The sequence below is a fragment of the Canis lupus genome, chromosome 1, assembly GCF_048164855.1.
Source record: "Canis lupus baileyi chromosome 1, mCanLup2.hap1, whole genome shotgun sequence".
NCBI classification, from domain to species: domain Eukaryota; kingdom Metazoa; phylum Chordata; class Mammalia; order Carnivora; family Canidae; genus Canis; species Canis lupus.
This window is the reverse complement of record NC_132838.1, coordinates 108,116,211-108,129,682: the sequence shown is the minus strand read 5'-3', so window position 1 is coordinate 108,129,682 and position 13,472 is coordinate 108,116,211. Positions and strand designations below refer to the sequence as shown.

General features: G+C 49.6%; 1 protein-coding gene across 2 annotated transcripts; it reads left to right on the top strand.

The window, feature by feature from the left end:
- The first annotated feature begins 298 nt into the window (after nt 1-298).
- Nucleotides 299-12,520, top strand: FUT2 (fucosyltransferase 2 (H blood group)). Of its 2 annotated transcripts, none has more exons than XM_072772507.1 (2): nt 299-401; nt 9,371-12,520. In XM_072772507.1, exon 2 carries the CDS (start codon nt 9,373-9,375, stop codon nt 10,390-10,392), a length of 1,020 nt encoding a protein of 339 aa, XP_072628608.1. In that variant the 5' UTR covers nt 299-401; nt 9,371-9,372; the 3' UTR covers nt 10,393-12,520. The 2 variants fall into 2 exon arrangements, with proteins under 2 accessions (XP_072628608.1, XP_072628597.1); XM_072772496.1 differs by lacking the exon at nt 299-401 and adding an exon at nt 408-545.
- Nucleotides 12,521-13,472: the final 952 nt, after the last annotated feature.

The following is a 13,472-nucleotide window of genomic DNA, read 5'->3' as shown; positions in this document are numbered from 1 at the left end:
ACTCGGTACCGCAGCGCTGCTCAGAGGGTCGCTGCTGAGTGTCCACCTCACCGAATTTTGAAGATGGGCTGAGGCTGCTAGGCACGGAAATGCTAGTTGTTGCCAAAATCAATAAAAGTAGGACCCTGAGGGGGCCCAAGTCTGGAAGAGCCTGGCCCAGGGGGAAGGAGTCCTCCTCCTCTCCCTCCTCCTCTCCCTCCTCCCCCCTCCTCTTCTCCCTCCTCCCCCCTCCTCTTCTCCCTCCTCCCCCCTCCTCTTCTCCCTCCTCCCCCTCTTCTTCCTCCTCGGGTCGGCCTTCCAGGCCAGTATCCCAACAGTCACGTGGGGGAGGGAGGAGTGGCTCGGGGCACACCTGGCCGCAGAAGCCCAGCCCCGCACCTCCCCGCGGCGCCCCGAGCCAGGTAGGTCCTGGGCGGGGTCCTCCGGACTCGGGTGCTGGGCGGTTCTGATTTTTGAGCGTAGAGTCGTCCTCAGGGGAGGGAGCACCCCGATCTGCTCGCAGAGCAACCTCGCCGTCAGCTCCCCATTCCCGCAGCCGGAACCAGGTGAGAGACGGCGAGGAGGGGGCGCCGGGGGGGGGGGTCTCTCCACGACCCCCGAGAGCGCGCGCGCGTGCGCACGGTACTGGAGCTGGGACCCGCTTGAACTCCGGGGTCCCCTCTGGGATGCCCCCGCCCCGGGGCTCCAGGAGCAGAGGGCCATCCGTCACAGCCCACCACCCCTGCCCCTACCCCTCAGCCGCCGCCCCCGCTGGGCTCCCCTCCCCTCCCCTTCCCTCCGGGCCGATCTGGTACCTGAGGTCCAGCCACCCCTATCACCCCCGCGGTCCCCTCCCCCGCCCCAGGCAGCCACCTCCCTCCCTCCGGTCGCCAGTTTCCTGGAACCTACCTGAGAATCACTTTGCACACCAAAGGCCAGGGGCAGGGCCTGTTGGACTCGAGTTTCCTGTTTGCTTCTCGGGGTCTGCTCCCCTACCTCCGGGACGGACTTAGGACTCAACCACCGGACTCAGGGGTCTTCAGAGGCCCCCCCACCCCCAGGTGCCCCTGGGCCCCCCGGGCCCCCTGGCTCCGGAGTACCCCTTCCGTTCCAGTCCTGAGAATCAAGTTGGCGGCTTCAGAGTGGTGGCCTCACATTTGTGCCCAAGCTCTTGCCCCGAGACCTGCTTACAGTGTGAATTCCGGGTGGAGGGAAGGACAGGACACACCTGCAGTGCTCAGAGCAGTAGGGAGGGGACCGAGCTGGGTGATCTGGGATTACCTGGAGGAGAGGCTGGGAAGAGGGAGGGAGGGGATTTCAGAGCGGGGGGAACCAGACACCCAAATTATAGGGTGTGACCCCTGGGCCTGGGGACGTGGGAGAGGGAGTTATTTCTTGGTGGCAAAGCCTGGCTGGGTGGGGATGGGAAGCCATGGGAAGGCTTTAAGCTGAAGAGGGGCCGGCCAGCTCTGGGGGTAGGGGACAGATGGGGTGTGGGGGATGCAAGGAGCCCTGGACCAGGCTCCAGAGGGGAGAGGACAGGACAGAGGGGATGAGGCTTGGCCTGGGATCTGAGACAGAGTTTATTTATTTTTATTTATTTTTAAGATTTTATTTATTTATTCATAGACACACAGAGAGAGAGAGGCAGACACAGGCAGAGGGAGAAGCAGGCTCCATGCAGGGAGCCCGATGTAGGACTGGATCCCAGGTCTCCAGGATCACACCCCAGGCTGCAGGTGGCTCCAAACCGCTGCACCACCAGGGCTGCCCTGAGACAGAGTTTAAAAGAAATAATGGGCCGATATGGGTGGCCCCATTTTTCCAAGGGACCTGCAAGCTGGGCTCCTCTTTTGAAAACGGGGCCCCCTTTCTAGTCTGTCCTCCTGCGAGTGCCTGAGGGACCCCTGCCAAGGGACTCGATCTTGCCCCTCCCTCCTCGGCTGTCCTGAAGTGCCCTATGCAGCTGTGGGGAATGAGGAAAGGAGGTGGGCTTCCGGATCTCCAGGACTAGGGGGAGATCCCACTCACTCCAAGCAGCAAAGCTTTCCAGACTCCCAGCTCTTGGTTGCTGGCTGTGGCATCCTCCCAATCTCCTTATGGAGGTCAGGCGGGCCAGCTGCTCTCCCAATCTCCTTGTGCCCCCTCTGTGCCCCAGCCCTGGCCTTTCCCCACGCTTGTCCCCCAGACTCCTCTCTGATGAGTCTCTGAGCCTCACTTTGCCTTTGCTTTCAAATAGGCATGTCTACACCGAGCTGCAGGCCTGGCCCATGCTCTTAAGCATTCACTTCAGATTTCCTAATCCCTATTGTGCCCACACAGCCTGGGGAAGAGGTATTATTATCCCCAATTTTTGGATAACAGCACTCAGAGGGAAAGGCCCTCAGTCAAGGTCCTGCAGCCAATATGAGGCTAATGGCTGCCCCCTGGCCCCCCTGAGCTTCTCTCCAGATCTGCCCCCACTCCCAGACACTGGGTTTCCTTTGCCATGTGAGCCTCCCTGCCTCCTCTCCCCACAGCCTTGCTCAAGGACAGGGGGTCAAAATCTGCAGGTGCTTCCCTTAGGCCCCTCAGCAGTGGACCGTCCCTCTTCCTGAGTGAGGAAGGAGGGAACCACCAAGAAAGCTGAGAGGCGCTGTTCTAATACATTCTGCCTTTTTAACCCAAGCAAAACTAGCCTTATTGTCTGTCTGTCTGTCTGTCTGCTGTAAACAAATTTCAAGGGGATATTCAGGGCCAGCCCAGAGATTAAGAGGTTTGATTGTGAAGGTCATACTTCCAAAATTCATCTCTTCACTTGGTGCCAGGAAATGGATTCAAAACCAAAAAGGGATGGGCACCTGGGTGGCTCAGTCGTTTAAGGGTCTGCTTTTGGCTCAGGTCATGATTCAGGGGGTCCTGGGATGGAGTCCCACATAGTCAGGCCTCCCGGCTAAGCGGGAAGTCAGCCTCTCCCTCTCCTTCTGCACCCCTACCCCCTGAAGTGGTCTCTCTCTCTCTCTTTCTCTCTCTCTCAAATAAATAACATCTTTAAAAAGAGAGAGAGGAAGTCAAGGCAGGGAGACTTTGGCAGACACTTGCTATAAGGAGGAAAAGCAACAGCTGGAGCCTGACTGGGTCTTTTTCTTTCTTTCTTTCTTTCTTTCTTTCTTTCTTTCTTTCTTTCTTTCTTTCTTTCTTTCTTTCTTTCTTTCTTTCTTTCTTTCTTTCTTTCTTTCTTTCTTTCTTTCTTTCTTTCTTTCTTTCTTTCTTTCTCTTTCTTTCTTTCTTTCTTTCTTTCTTTCTTTCTTTCTTTCTTTTTTTTTTTTAAGATTTATTTATTCATGAGAGACACACAGAGAGAGAGAAGCAGAGACACAGGCAGAGGGAGAAGCAGGCTCCATGCAGGGAGCCTGACACGAGACTCGATCCTGGGTCTCCAGGATCATGCCCTGGGCTGAAGGCGGCGCTACCCGGGCTGCCCGTGACTGGGTTTTGACAGGTGGAGACAGACCCACATTCCTTCTGCATACATTTCCTAAGCGCCTACTATGTGTAGAGCCCCATGTCTGGGGGCTGCAGGGGATACCAAGGGAGTAAGACCGACACTGTCCCTTCCTTCACAGAGCTGTGTGTGTGATCAGGACACTGGGACTGAATGATCCCCACAGGGACTCACTGGGAGACCCAGAATTGAGACAACACAGGGGCCAGAGCTGGACTGAGTGCACGAAGATCCATCCTGCCTGCTCTCCCTCTCTTTTTTTAAAGATTTTATTTATTTATTCATGAGAGACACACACAGAGAGGCAGAGACATAGGCAGAGGGAGAAGCAGGCTCCATACAGGGAGCCCAATGCGAGACTGGATCCCAGGACTCCGGGATCATGCCCTGAGCCGAAGGCAGACTCTCAACCACTGAGCCATCCAGGCATCCTAAGATTTTATTTATTTATCTGACAGAGAGAGAGAGAACAAGCAAGGGGAGCAGTGGAGGGAGAGGGAGAAGCAGGCTCCACTGAGCAGGGAGTGGATGCAGGGCTCCATCCCAGGACCCCAAGATCATGACCTGAGCTGAAGGCAGACCCTTAAACGACTGAGCCACCCCTCTCCCTCTCTTCTCTCTCACTCTGTCTCTCCTGTGGTTTTTCTATTCCTGTTTGTCTCTCCTGCTCTCTCTCTCTCTCTCTCTCTCTCTGGTTCTGTCCCTGTCTTTCTGTCTAGTTCCCTCTCTTTATCTTTTCCTGTCTCTTTTTCCATCAATCGCCTCCCTCCTCCCTTCCTTCCTCCCTCCCTCCATCCTTCTGCCTTCCCATAAGCATTCCCCTTGGCCTCTGTTGTCCCACATCCTGTGCTTGGCAAATTCGGAACTGGACAGAGGAGCCAAGTCTACTCTGTGCCCTTCAAATGCTCACGGTCTCATTGGAGAAAGGAAGAGAGAAACATCTAGAAGAAGTGGGAAGAGCATACAAGGCCACTCCACAGGGAGCCTTCCCTCCTCCTCCCTTGGGTGTCCCCTCTCCCCACTTCCTCCTGCTTCCCAGTCTCCAGAGAGGTCCTTCTATCCAGAGTCAGGGCAGGGTCTTGAAGACCCCTGTTGGGATCTGGACAGGAATGTATGTTGCAAGTGGCCTTGAAACAGGAACCGAGAAGCCATCAGGGACACAATGATATTTTCCATCTCTCCCTCAGTATCCTCTTTTTATTCTCAGGGTCGAATTCACTGTACTCATGGATTTTTCTGGTCCACCTTAGATATGGCTTACCATGGCTGCACATGGGCTCTAACAGTCCCTTTAGTTGCCAAGCCTACACTCCACCAGCTGGTTGGCTGGTGCCAACCAACCACCCTCTCTGTGCTTCTTACTTCAAATTCCCAAGGGAGAGAATCTACTTGATACAGATTAGCCTCTTGAACCACCACCATGCTCACACATCATGAACCGACAATAAATAGACCAGCCTTGGACCAATATCTTATGATACTGTGGGCTGTGTTTTAGTTTTTTTATAAAGATACCAATCCTGTTGGATTAGAATCCACCTTAGGATGACCTTGTTTTAACTTGGTCACTTCTGTAAAGATGTGTCTCCCAATAACGTCATATTCTGTAGCATCAGGAGTTAGGATTCCAATATACCTTTTGTAGAAAGACACGATCCAACAAATAACACACAAAGTCTGTGGGTTGGATGAGCAAAAATGTACTATCTTAATACAATCCATCCCTTGATTGCCATCACACATGTTTTATCTCATACCCTCAACTCCATTAAAAAAAAAATCAAACGTTAACTAGTAGAATCACACATAGTCGCCCACTCCACAGAGGGACAATCCTCAAAGTCAGCTTGATCCAGCATATCTACATCTGATGATATGGGGCTACATTCTATGACCTAAATGCTAGATGTGGCCATTACTGACACACCCAATATGAAAAGTGGAAAGCCACTGGTCGCTGGCCCAGAGCCCACACAGGACAATGCTCTTTGTTTTGTATATGATAATATTAAAAAGTATTGTTTTTATCCTCCAGCCAGGTAGTTTTAATCCTCAGAAAGGTGAAGTTACTCACACAGAATCACTATAGCTAATGAGTGTGGAGCCTGCAATCAACAGCCTGCGACCAGAGTGTGTGCACTTAGCCACTGAGCTGAGTCCTCTCAGTCACTGAGTGAAGCACATTCCATATTGGGCTTCTGGAACAGAGGCTTTACTTTCAGTGGTGATGAGGAAGGAATCTGGAACTTTTGACTAGTTAGACTGCGAATCTCCTGAGCATCAGCTGAACTGTACAGTGAATTTTATTCAGCAAATCCAACCTCTCTGGCTCCTTTCATTCAAGTTGAAGGGAGCTGGAGGAGATTGTACCACCCAGGAGTTCATTTCTGGTTAGGCTCAACATCTGGTGATGACCCAGGGGCCCAGACCCCTCCACCTGAATTGGTTCAACTCAAATCTAGGCATCTAGTTGACAAGCCTGAATTTCTTCCAGAAAGATAATGCATGTGATCTTAATGGGTTATGAGGTCGGCAGTGACTTAGAAACAGGGATATTGCTATATTAAGTCCTGTGCCAACTTTTATCAGCTATAATTAATCATAAAGCACCATACCTGCATAGCTTCTGGCAGCTTCCCAGGTTGAAAGAGGTCACATACTGCTTGATTTAGCCCTGGTGTTCTTCTTAATGGCCACTTGGTTCGGTATTTTGACCAGGAACACAAGCCCTGGACCAAGTCACCCAGAAGCATTTCATCTCTAATCTACCTTTGTGCAGAGCCTCCAGGATATGCTTCAATTAAAGCCTGCTCATGAGGAAAAGTTTTAAAAAGAATGGGTGGGGGGCAGCCCGGGTGGCTCAGCGGTTTAGCACCACGTCAGGCTCCCTGCATGCAGCCTGCTTCTCCCTCTGCTGCTCTCTCTCATTAATAAATAAATAAAATCTTAAAAAAAAAAAAAAAAAAGAATGGGTGGGAACCTTGGGCAGCCCAGGTGGCTCAGTGGTTTAGTGCCGCCTTCGGCCTAGGGCCTGATCCTGGAGACCCGGGACCAAGTCCCATGTTGGGCTCCCGTCACGGAGCCTGCTTCTCTCTCTGCCTTTGTCTCTGCCTCTCTCTTTGTCATTCTGTGTCTCATGAATAAATAAATAAATAATCTTAAAAAAAAAAAAAAAAGAATGGGTGGGAACCTCATATTCACAGGGAAGGAAGAGGGAAGTCTGTGAAAGAACTGGGGAAGCAGAAGTGTCTCATTCCTTTGACTCCTCTCATATATCCCCATTCTCATTATTCCAATTCCAAAGTTGATCAGTGGCCAAACCTGGACTTTTACTCTGGCAACACGGTCCAGGTGTTTTCCAGCCTAGATTGCAGAATGACCTCAATAATTTATGGATGCAATCTTCAGCAATAATAAAGTGTTAACTGTGATCATCCTAAGCAATGCTTGGTTCTGTTTGTCCCTACTGGCTTTTAGCCACATAATGGGGGAGACAGAACCAATTCATCCCCTGCTTTTTTTTACTTTCAACTGTCTTGCTTATCCTCAACAACCATATCTTCAAGGCCTTTTGGGGCCTTTGTTCCAGGGGTCTCAAGAAGGAACTTAATTAACTACTTCACTCTACAAATCACTGGTCCAAGTTTTATGTCCTGGAATGGGGAATCTTCAATGCCCCCTACTTCCTATGATACTACAGTAAATGCTGTGTTCTCAGAAGGTCTGTTCAAAGCGACCACCCCACTCCTGGAACTTATTTCTGTTGCAACCAGAGTTAAAAGAATAGGTTGTATACTTGTTTGAATATAAAGAAATTTTTCTCTGGGTTTTCTTGGTCAGTTCTCTTAAGTTTCTGCACATCTCTTCAAGCATCTCCTAGTTACTGACTGCCTCTGCTTCAGGCTGCATCTGACATGTCGCAGCCACTCCAACCCCTACTTTCTCAGCATCACCTGCTATGGTCTCACACAATAATATTCGGTCTTTGTCCCTAGTTCTGGCACATGACTCATAAAATCCTTGGCATTTCGTGAGTGATAGGGTGATAGGAGTGTCTTTTGCCCTGATGAGGTGACTCTTCACAGGCCCCTACAAAGCTTCAGTATCTGATTATCAGAAAGACCAAGCTTGATGAAGAGATTAGAACTTTCAGGGCAGCCTGGGTGGCTCAGTGGTTTAGCACCACCTTCAGCCCAGGGTGTGATCCTGGACACCTGGGATTGAGTCCCATGTTGGGTTCCCAGCATGGAACCTGCTTCTCCCTCTGCCTGTGTCTCTACCTGTCTCTCTCTCTCTCATGAATAAATAAATAAAATCATATATATATATATATATATAAAGGAACTTTCATCTCCAGCTCCCAACCTCTGGGGAGGGTAGAAGGACTGAAGATTAAGTTAATCACCAGTGACCAATAATTTAATCAATCATGTCTACATAATGAAACCTCCATAAAACCCCTTAAGTGGGTTTCAGAGAGCCTCTGAGTTGGTAACACACCCATGAGCCAGGAAGGTGGACTACCTCAAATCCATGGGGACAGAAGCTCCTTCTGGATCTTACCCTATTGTACTTCTTCTGGTTATTTGTTTCTCTTATAATAAACTGGTAAATGTAAGTAAAGTGCCTTTCCAAATTCTGTGAGCCATTATAGCAAATTATCAAACCTAAGGAGGGGGTCATTGGAGCCCCCAATTTATAATATTAGTAAGAAGTATGAATGGCTCAGGACTTGCAGTTGGTGTGTGAAGTGGTGCTGAACGCTTTAACTTGTTGGATCTGGGCAGCCCCGCTGGCGCAGCAGTTTAGCGCCGCCTACAGCCTGGGGTGTGATCCTGGAGATCCAGGATCAAGTCCCACATTGGGCTCCCTGCATGGAGCCTGCCTCTGCCTCTCTCTCTCTCTCTCTCTCTCTGTGTGTGTGTGTGTGTCTCATGAATAAATAAATAAAATCTTTAAAAAAAACTTTCCTTTAAAAAAAATAACTTGTCGGATCTGATACTAAATCTAAGTAGGCAATGTCAAAATTGAATTGAATTGTTGAATTCAACTGGATGTTAGGCACCCAGTTGTCTGAGAGGAGGAAAACAAACTCTCACCTGCCAATTGCCTTATGACCTTTTAGTAACAATATTCAAGAGAGAATCGGCCAACTCATCTTTTAGAGCCAACCTACAACTTATCATAACCAAAAAATGGGAAAGCCACTGTGGAGACCAGTGCTTATCGCAGGTCCATCTGGCTATGGCCAGAAGGGTAGGCAGGTCAAGTGGTGGAATTTGTGATGAGTTGGGCAATTTCCCTTCAAAGGGAATATAGATAGGCAAGGCATGCAAAGATGGACATCTCTAGAAACAGGATTCCCAAGTAAATAGTAGGTTTGTACACTTGTACTCCCTATATATAGGCACCCTTGGATGTATATTCAGGCTATAAACACCCACATTCAAACATACATTGTATATATACATAATATATAAGTATGCGTGTGTGTATATATATACACGTGCACACTGTGTATAGAGTACACACTCGTACACCATATATACACATTCACACAATACAATGTACACATGTCCATTCTATGTACACAAATTCACACACACCCATATGTGTATACAATGTACAGGTACCCATATGCACACTCATACAATGCACGTGCCATGTGTGAATACACACAATATTTATCTACATATGTAAACTGGAACATCTGAACCCAATGTAAACACATCCCCATAGCATACACTCTAGAGACATACCTGCACACTTGTACCTGAGTATTCACACCCCTTTACACACAGAGTAAAGCCACCTGCGCAGACAACCACAAAATATCTGCACATTGACACACCGCCCCGGGGCCTCCATCCCCCGAGCTAACATTCCCTGCTCTCCCTTCCTTGACAGCCATGCTCAGCAGTCAGGTGTCTTTCTTCCCCATGGTCCACTTCATCCTCTTTGTCTTCACGGCTTCCACTATATTTCACCTTCAGCAGCGGCTAGCGAAGATTCAACCCACGTGGGAGTTTGAGACACTGGTTTTGGCGCCGACAGAAAGCCCCACGAGCCCCCCGCTCAGGGGAATGTGGACGATCAATGCAATTGGCCGCCTGGGGAACCAGATGGGTGAGTACGCCACCCTGTACGCCCTGGCCAAGATGAACGGGCGGCCGGCCTTCATCCCGGCCGAGATGCACAGCACGCTGGCCCCCATCTTCAGAATCACCCTCCCCGTCCTGCACGGCACCACGGCCAGCAAAATCCCGTGGCAGAACTACCACCTGAACGACTGGATGGAGGAGGAGTACCGCCACATCCCGGGGGAGTACGTGCGCCTCACCGGCTACCCCTGCTCCTGGACCTTCTACCACCACCTCCGCCATGAGATCTTGCGGGAGTTCACCCTGCACGACCACGTGCGGGAGGAGGCTCAGAAGTTTCTGCGGGGCCTGCAGGTGAACGGAAGACAGCCGGGCACCTTCGTGGGGGTCCACGTGCGCCGGGGGGACTACGTGCAGGTCATGCCAAACGTGTGGAAGGGCGTGGTTGCCGACCAGCGGTACCTAGAGCAGGCTCTGGACTGGTTCCGGACTCGCTACAACTCTCCCATCTTTGTGGTCACCAGCAATGGCATGGCCTGGTGTCGGCAGAACATCAACTCCTCCCGCGGTGATGTGGTGTTCGCGGGCAATGGCATCGAGAGCTCACCAGCCAAGGATTTTGCATTGCTTACCCAGTGCAACCACACCATCATGACCATTGGGACATTCGGGATCTGGGCTGCCTACCTTGCCGGTGGAGAGACCATCTACCTGGCCAATTACACGCTGCCCGACTCCCCCTTCCTCAAAATCTTTAAGCCAGAGGCAGCCTTCCTGCCCGAGTGGGTGGGCATCGCAGCTGACCTCTCCCCACTACTCAAGCACTGATGTTAGCCGGGCTTGGCACCTCCTCCTTTGCTGGTATTGTTACATGTACCAGGACACTACCCACTGGCATCATAATGCTTTGGACGGCAAGTAACAGAAGTCACAACTGACTTGTTTAAATAACGTATTTATTTTTTTTTTGTTTGGTTTTTGTTTGTTTGTTTGTTTTTTTGTGACTCTGCTGGGACCTGAACTAAATAACATATTTATGTGTTTTACACAAGACTGGAGGCAGTGCACCTCTGGGGTTAGTTAAGTCAGCCGCCAAGCAGTGTCATTGGTGACTCCAGTTCCATCCAGGTTGTTCAACTGCCATCAGCTCTCAGACCAGCTGGCTCCCTCATGGTCCAAAAGGGCTGCCACATAGCCAGGTGTCACATGCAAACAATCTCTTCATGAAGCAACAACAACAAAAAAGGTTCGTTCTTGCATCCCTTTAGAAGAGTGAGGGAAAGATTCCAAAGCCCTCCAGCAACTGCCTCCCACACATACATATCTCATTGACTGGAAGTGTCTCACATGCCCACATAAAACAGAAGCCTTAAATTGTGCAGGTTGTTCACTACACAAAGGCAACTGACCAAGGAGGCAAGTGAGGCTCAAGTAGAGCCAACAGCCTACTCTCCAAGCCATGTGTCCTTAGGACTGTGTCCACCCAGGGGGCTCACTGTTTTCTAGTTAGCCTGCCCAGACCTGGGACCATTTCAGCAACTTTTATAAGAGCACCGCCCTACTGGCAAGTAGCTTGTGTACATCTAAGACCACCCACCCCACTTCTGCAATGCTGGCTTCCTAGGGCCTAGGATGGTTCCTGGTGAGAACTCAGAGACCAGCATGGCTCAGTGACCTTGAAGAGAGTCCATTTCTTCTTTGTAAACGTTTGTTGTGGTGAATGTAACCAACAGGATCTCTGCTAGCAAAGGTTGGGTTAACAAAATATAGCAGCTTACAATGACAGCCATTTCTTATTTCCCACAATCCTATGGGTCAGTTGAGTGGCTTTCTGCTCCATGCAGTGTTGACTGATGCCTCACGCAAGTGCATTTTTGTGGAGTTCAAGTGGAGCATCTTGATCTCCTGCATGTGGCCTGTCCTGCAGGATAGCTTGGACTTCTGCATCACATGCTTTCTTTCATCTTGCTTACTGGAACACTCAATCATTACCATCATGTAAGAAGCCACCATGCTATGAGGAGGCCCAACCCCACTCAGAGGCCATGGGTGGGTGCTACAATTAACAGTCTTAGCTGAGGTCGACTTCAAATCATTCGGTGTAGGTATCAGATATGATTCTATGGGTCATTCAAGTCAGCCTTAGCATCCAGCTGAGGTTCCTGATGACATGTTGCAGAGAGAAGTCCTAACCTGACTCCTGATTCATGAATTCTGTGAGCATAACAATATGATTGCTCTATGCTGTGAAGTTTGGGGATATCTGTGATATAGCCATAGATACACTAAGTCAATAATTCTCTATTATTTGCAGACACTTTCATGATTTTGGCATGAACTAAAACATGAACTTCTGCACCTGACTTGAGATCCCACATGCAAAGGCCCTGTGGCAGGGGGAATCTAGCGCTACATGAGAGTGGAACAAGGCCAGTGTGGCTGGAACACATGTAGGAGAGAATGTAGGAGAGAAGTTAGCAGGGTTGACCATGAAAGGCATTGCGGACCATGGCAAGGGCTTTGGGTTTTATTCTAAGACCAAGGGGAAGCCATTAGAGGGTCTAAATTAGGGGAGTAACACAGTCGGATTTGCTATGTGGACTACTCTGGCTGCTATGTGGAGGAAGGGCTATAGGGACAAGAGTGGAGGCAGAACCAGGGAGAGGGCTACTGTAACATTCCTAGCGAAAAGTGGCAGTGGGCCAAGGAGGTAATGGTAGAAGCTTAGAGGTCTCATTTCAAGGGCTCAACAGAGACTCCTAATACTTCTCTGCCAGTGTCACAATCCTTAAAGAGACAATCCAGATACCCCAATCAGATGGATGTTTGAGTCAACCATTCACCACGGGCCAATTATCTGAGGGCATGCAGAAGGTCACATAATACAACATGGCCACCATGTTTGTAAGGAAGTTGGTCTGATAAGAAGGTAATAAAAGAACATAAGGACTGGGAAGATGCTCTGAAAATGATTATATGGGGAAAAAGTTTTGCCATTCACATTTCAGTGGCTGAAGCAAATCAAGTGGTCACACTCAATTTCAAGAACAACCCATCCACATACCCCAGAATATTTGTGCTCCAGTGACTGACTACTTCATATCTTGCAAGCCTCCACCATCTTTCCAGATGGTTCTTTTGGAATCTCTTAATTTTTTTTAAAAAAGATTTTATTAATTTATTTATGAGAGACACACACACACACAGAGACAGAGACACAGACAGAGAGGGAGAAGGAGGCTCCATGAAGGGAGCCCGATGTGGGACCCGATCCCGGGACTCCAGGATCATGCCCTGGGCCAAAGGCAGGCACGAAACCACTGAGCCACCAGGGATCCCCCGGGAATCTCTTTCTGTTGGCTTAGTACCCATGGAATGGGGTGCCACAGATAGGTTTCTCCCTCAATAATTCTATTTAACTCAAATTCCCAGTCTGATTTTAATTTTTAAAAAATTGTTGGGGATCCCTGGGTGGCGCAGCAGTTTAGTGCCTGCCTTTGGCCCAGGGCGCGATCCTGGAGACCCGGAATCGAATCCCACGTCAGGCTCCCGGTGCATGGAGCCTGCTTCTCCCTCTGCCTATGTCTCTGCCTTTCTCTCTCTCTCTCTCTCTCTCTCTCTCTCTGTGACTATCATAAATAAATAAAAATTAAAAAAATAAAAATAAAAAATAAAAAATTGTTTAAAGTAGGCTCCATGCCCAACATGGGTCTTGAACTTATGACCCTGAGAACAAGAGTCACATGCTCTACCCACTGAGCCAGCCAGGTACCCCCAGTCTGTTTTTATACAGCTAGAATGGGTGATGGTTGCTGGACCAGATTCTGCTATGTAAAAATAAATAAATAGGGGTGCCTGGGTGGCTTAGTCTTTAAGCATCTGCCTTCGGCTCAGGTCATGAACCCAGG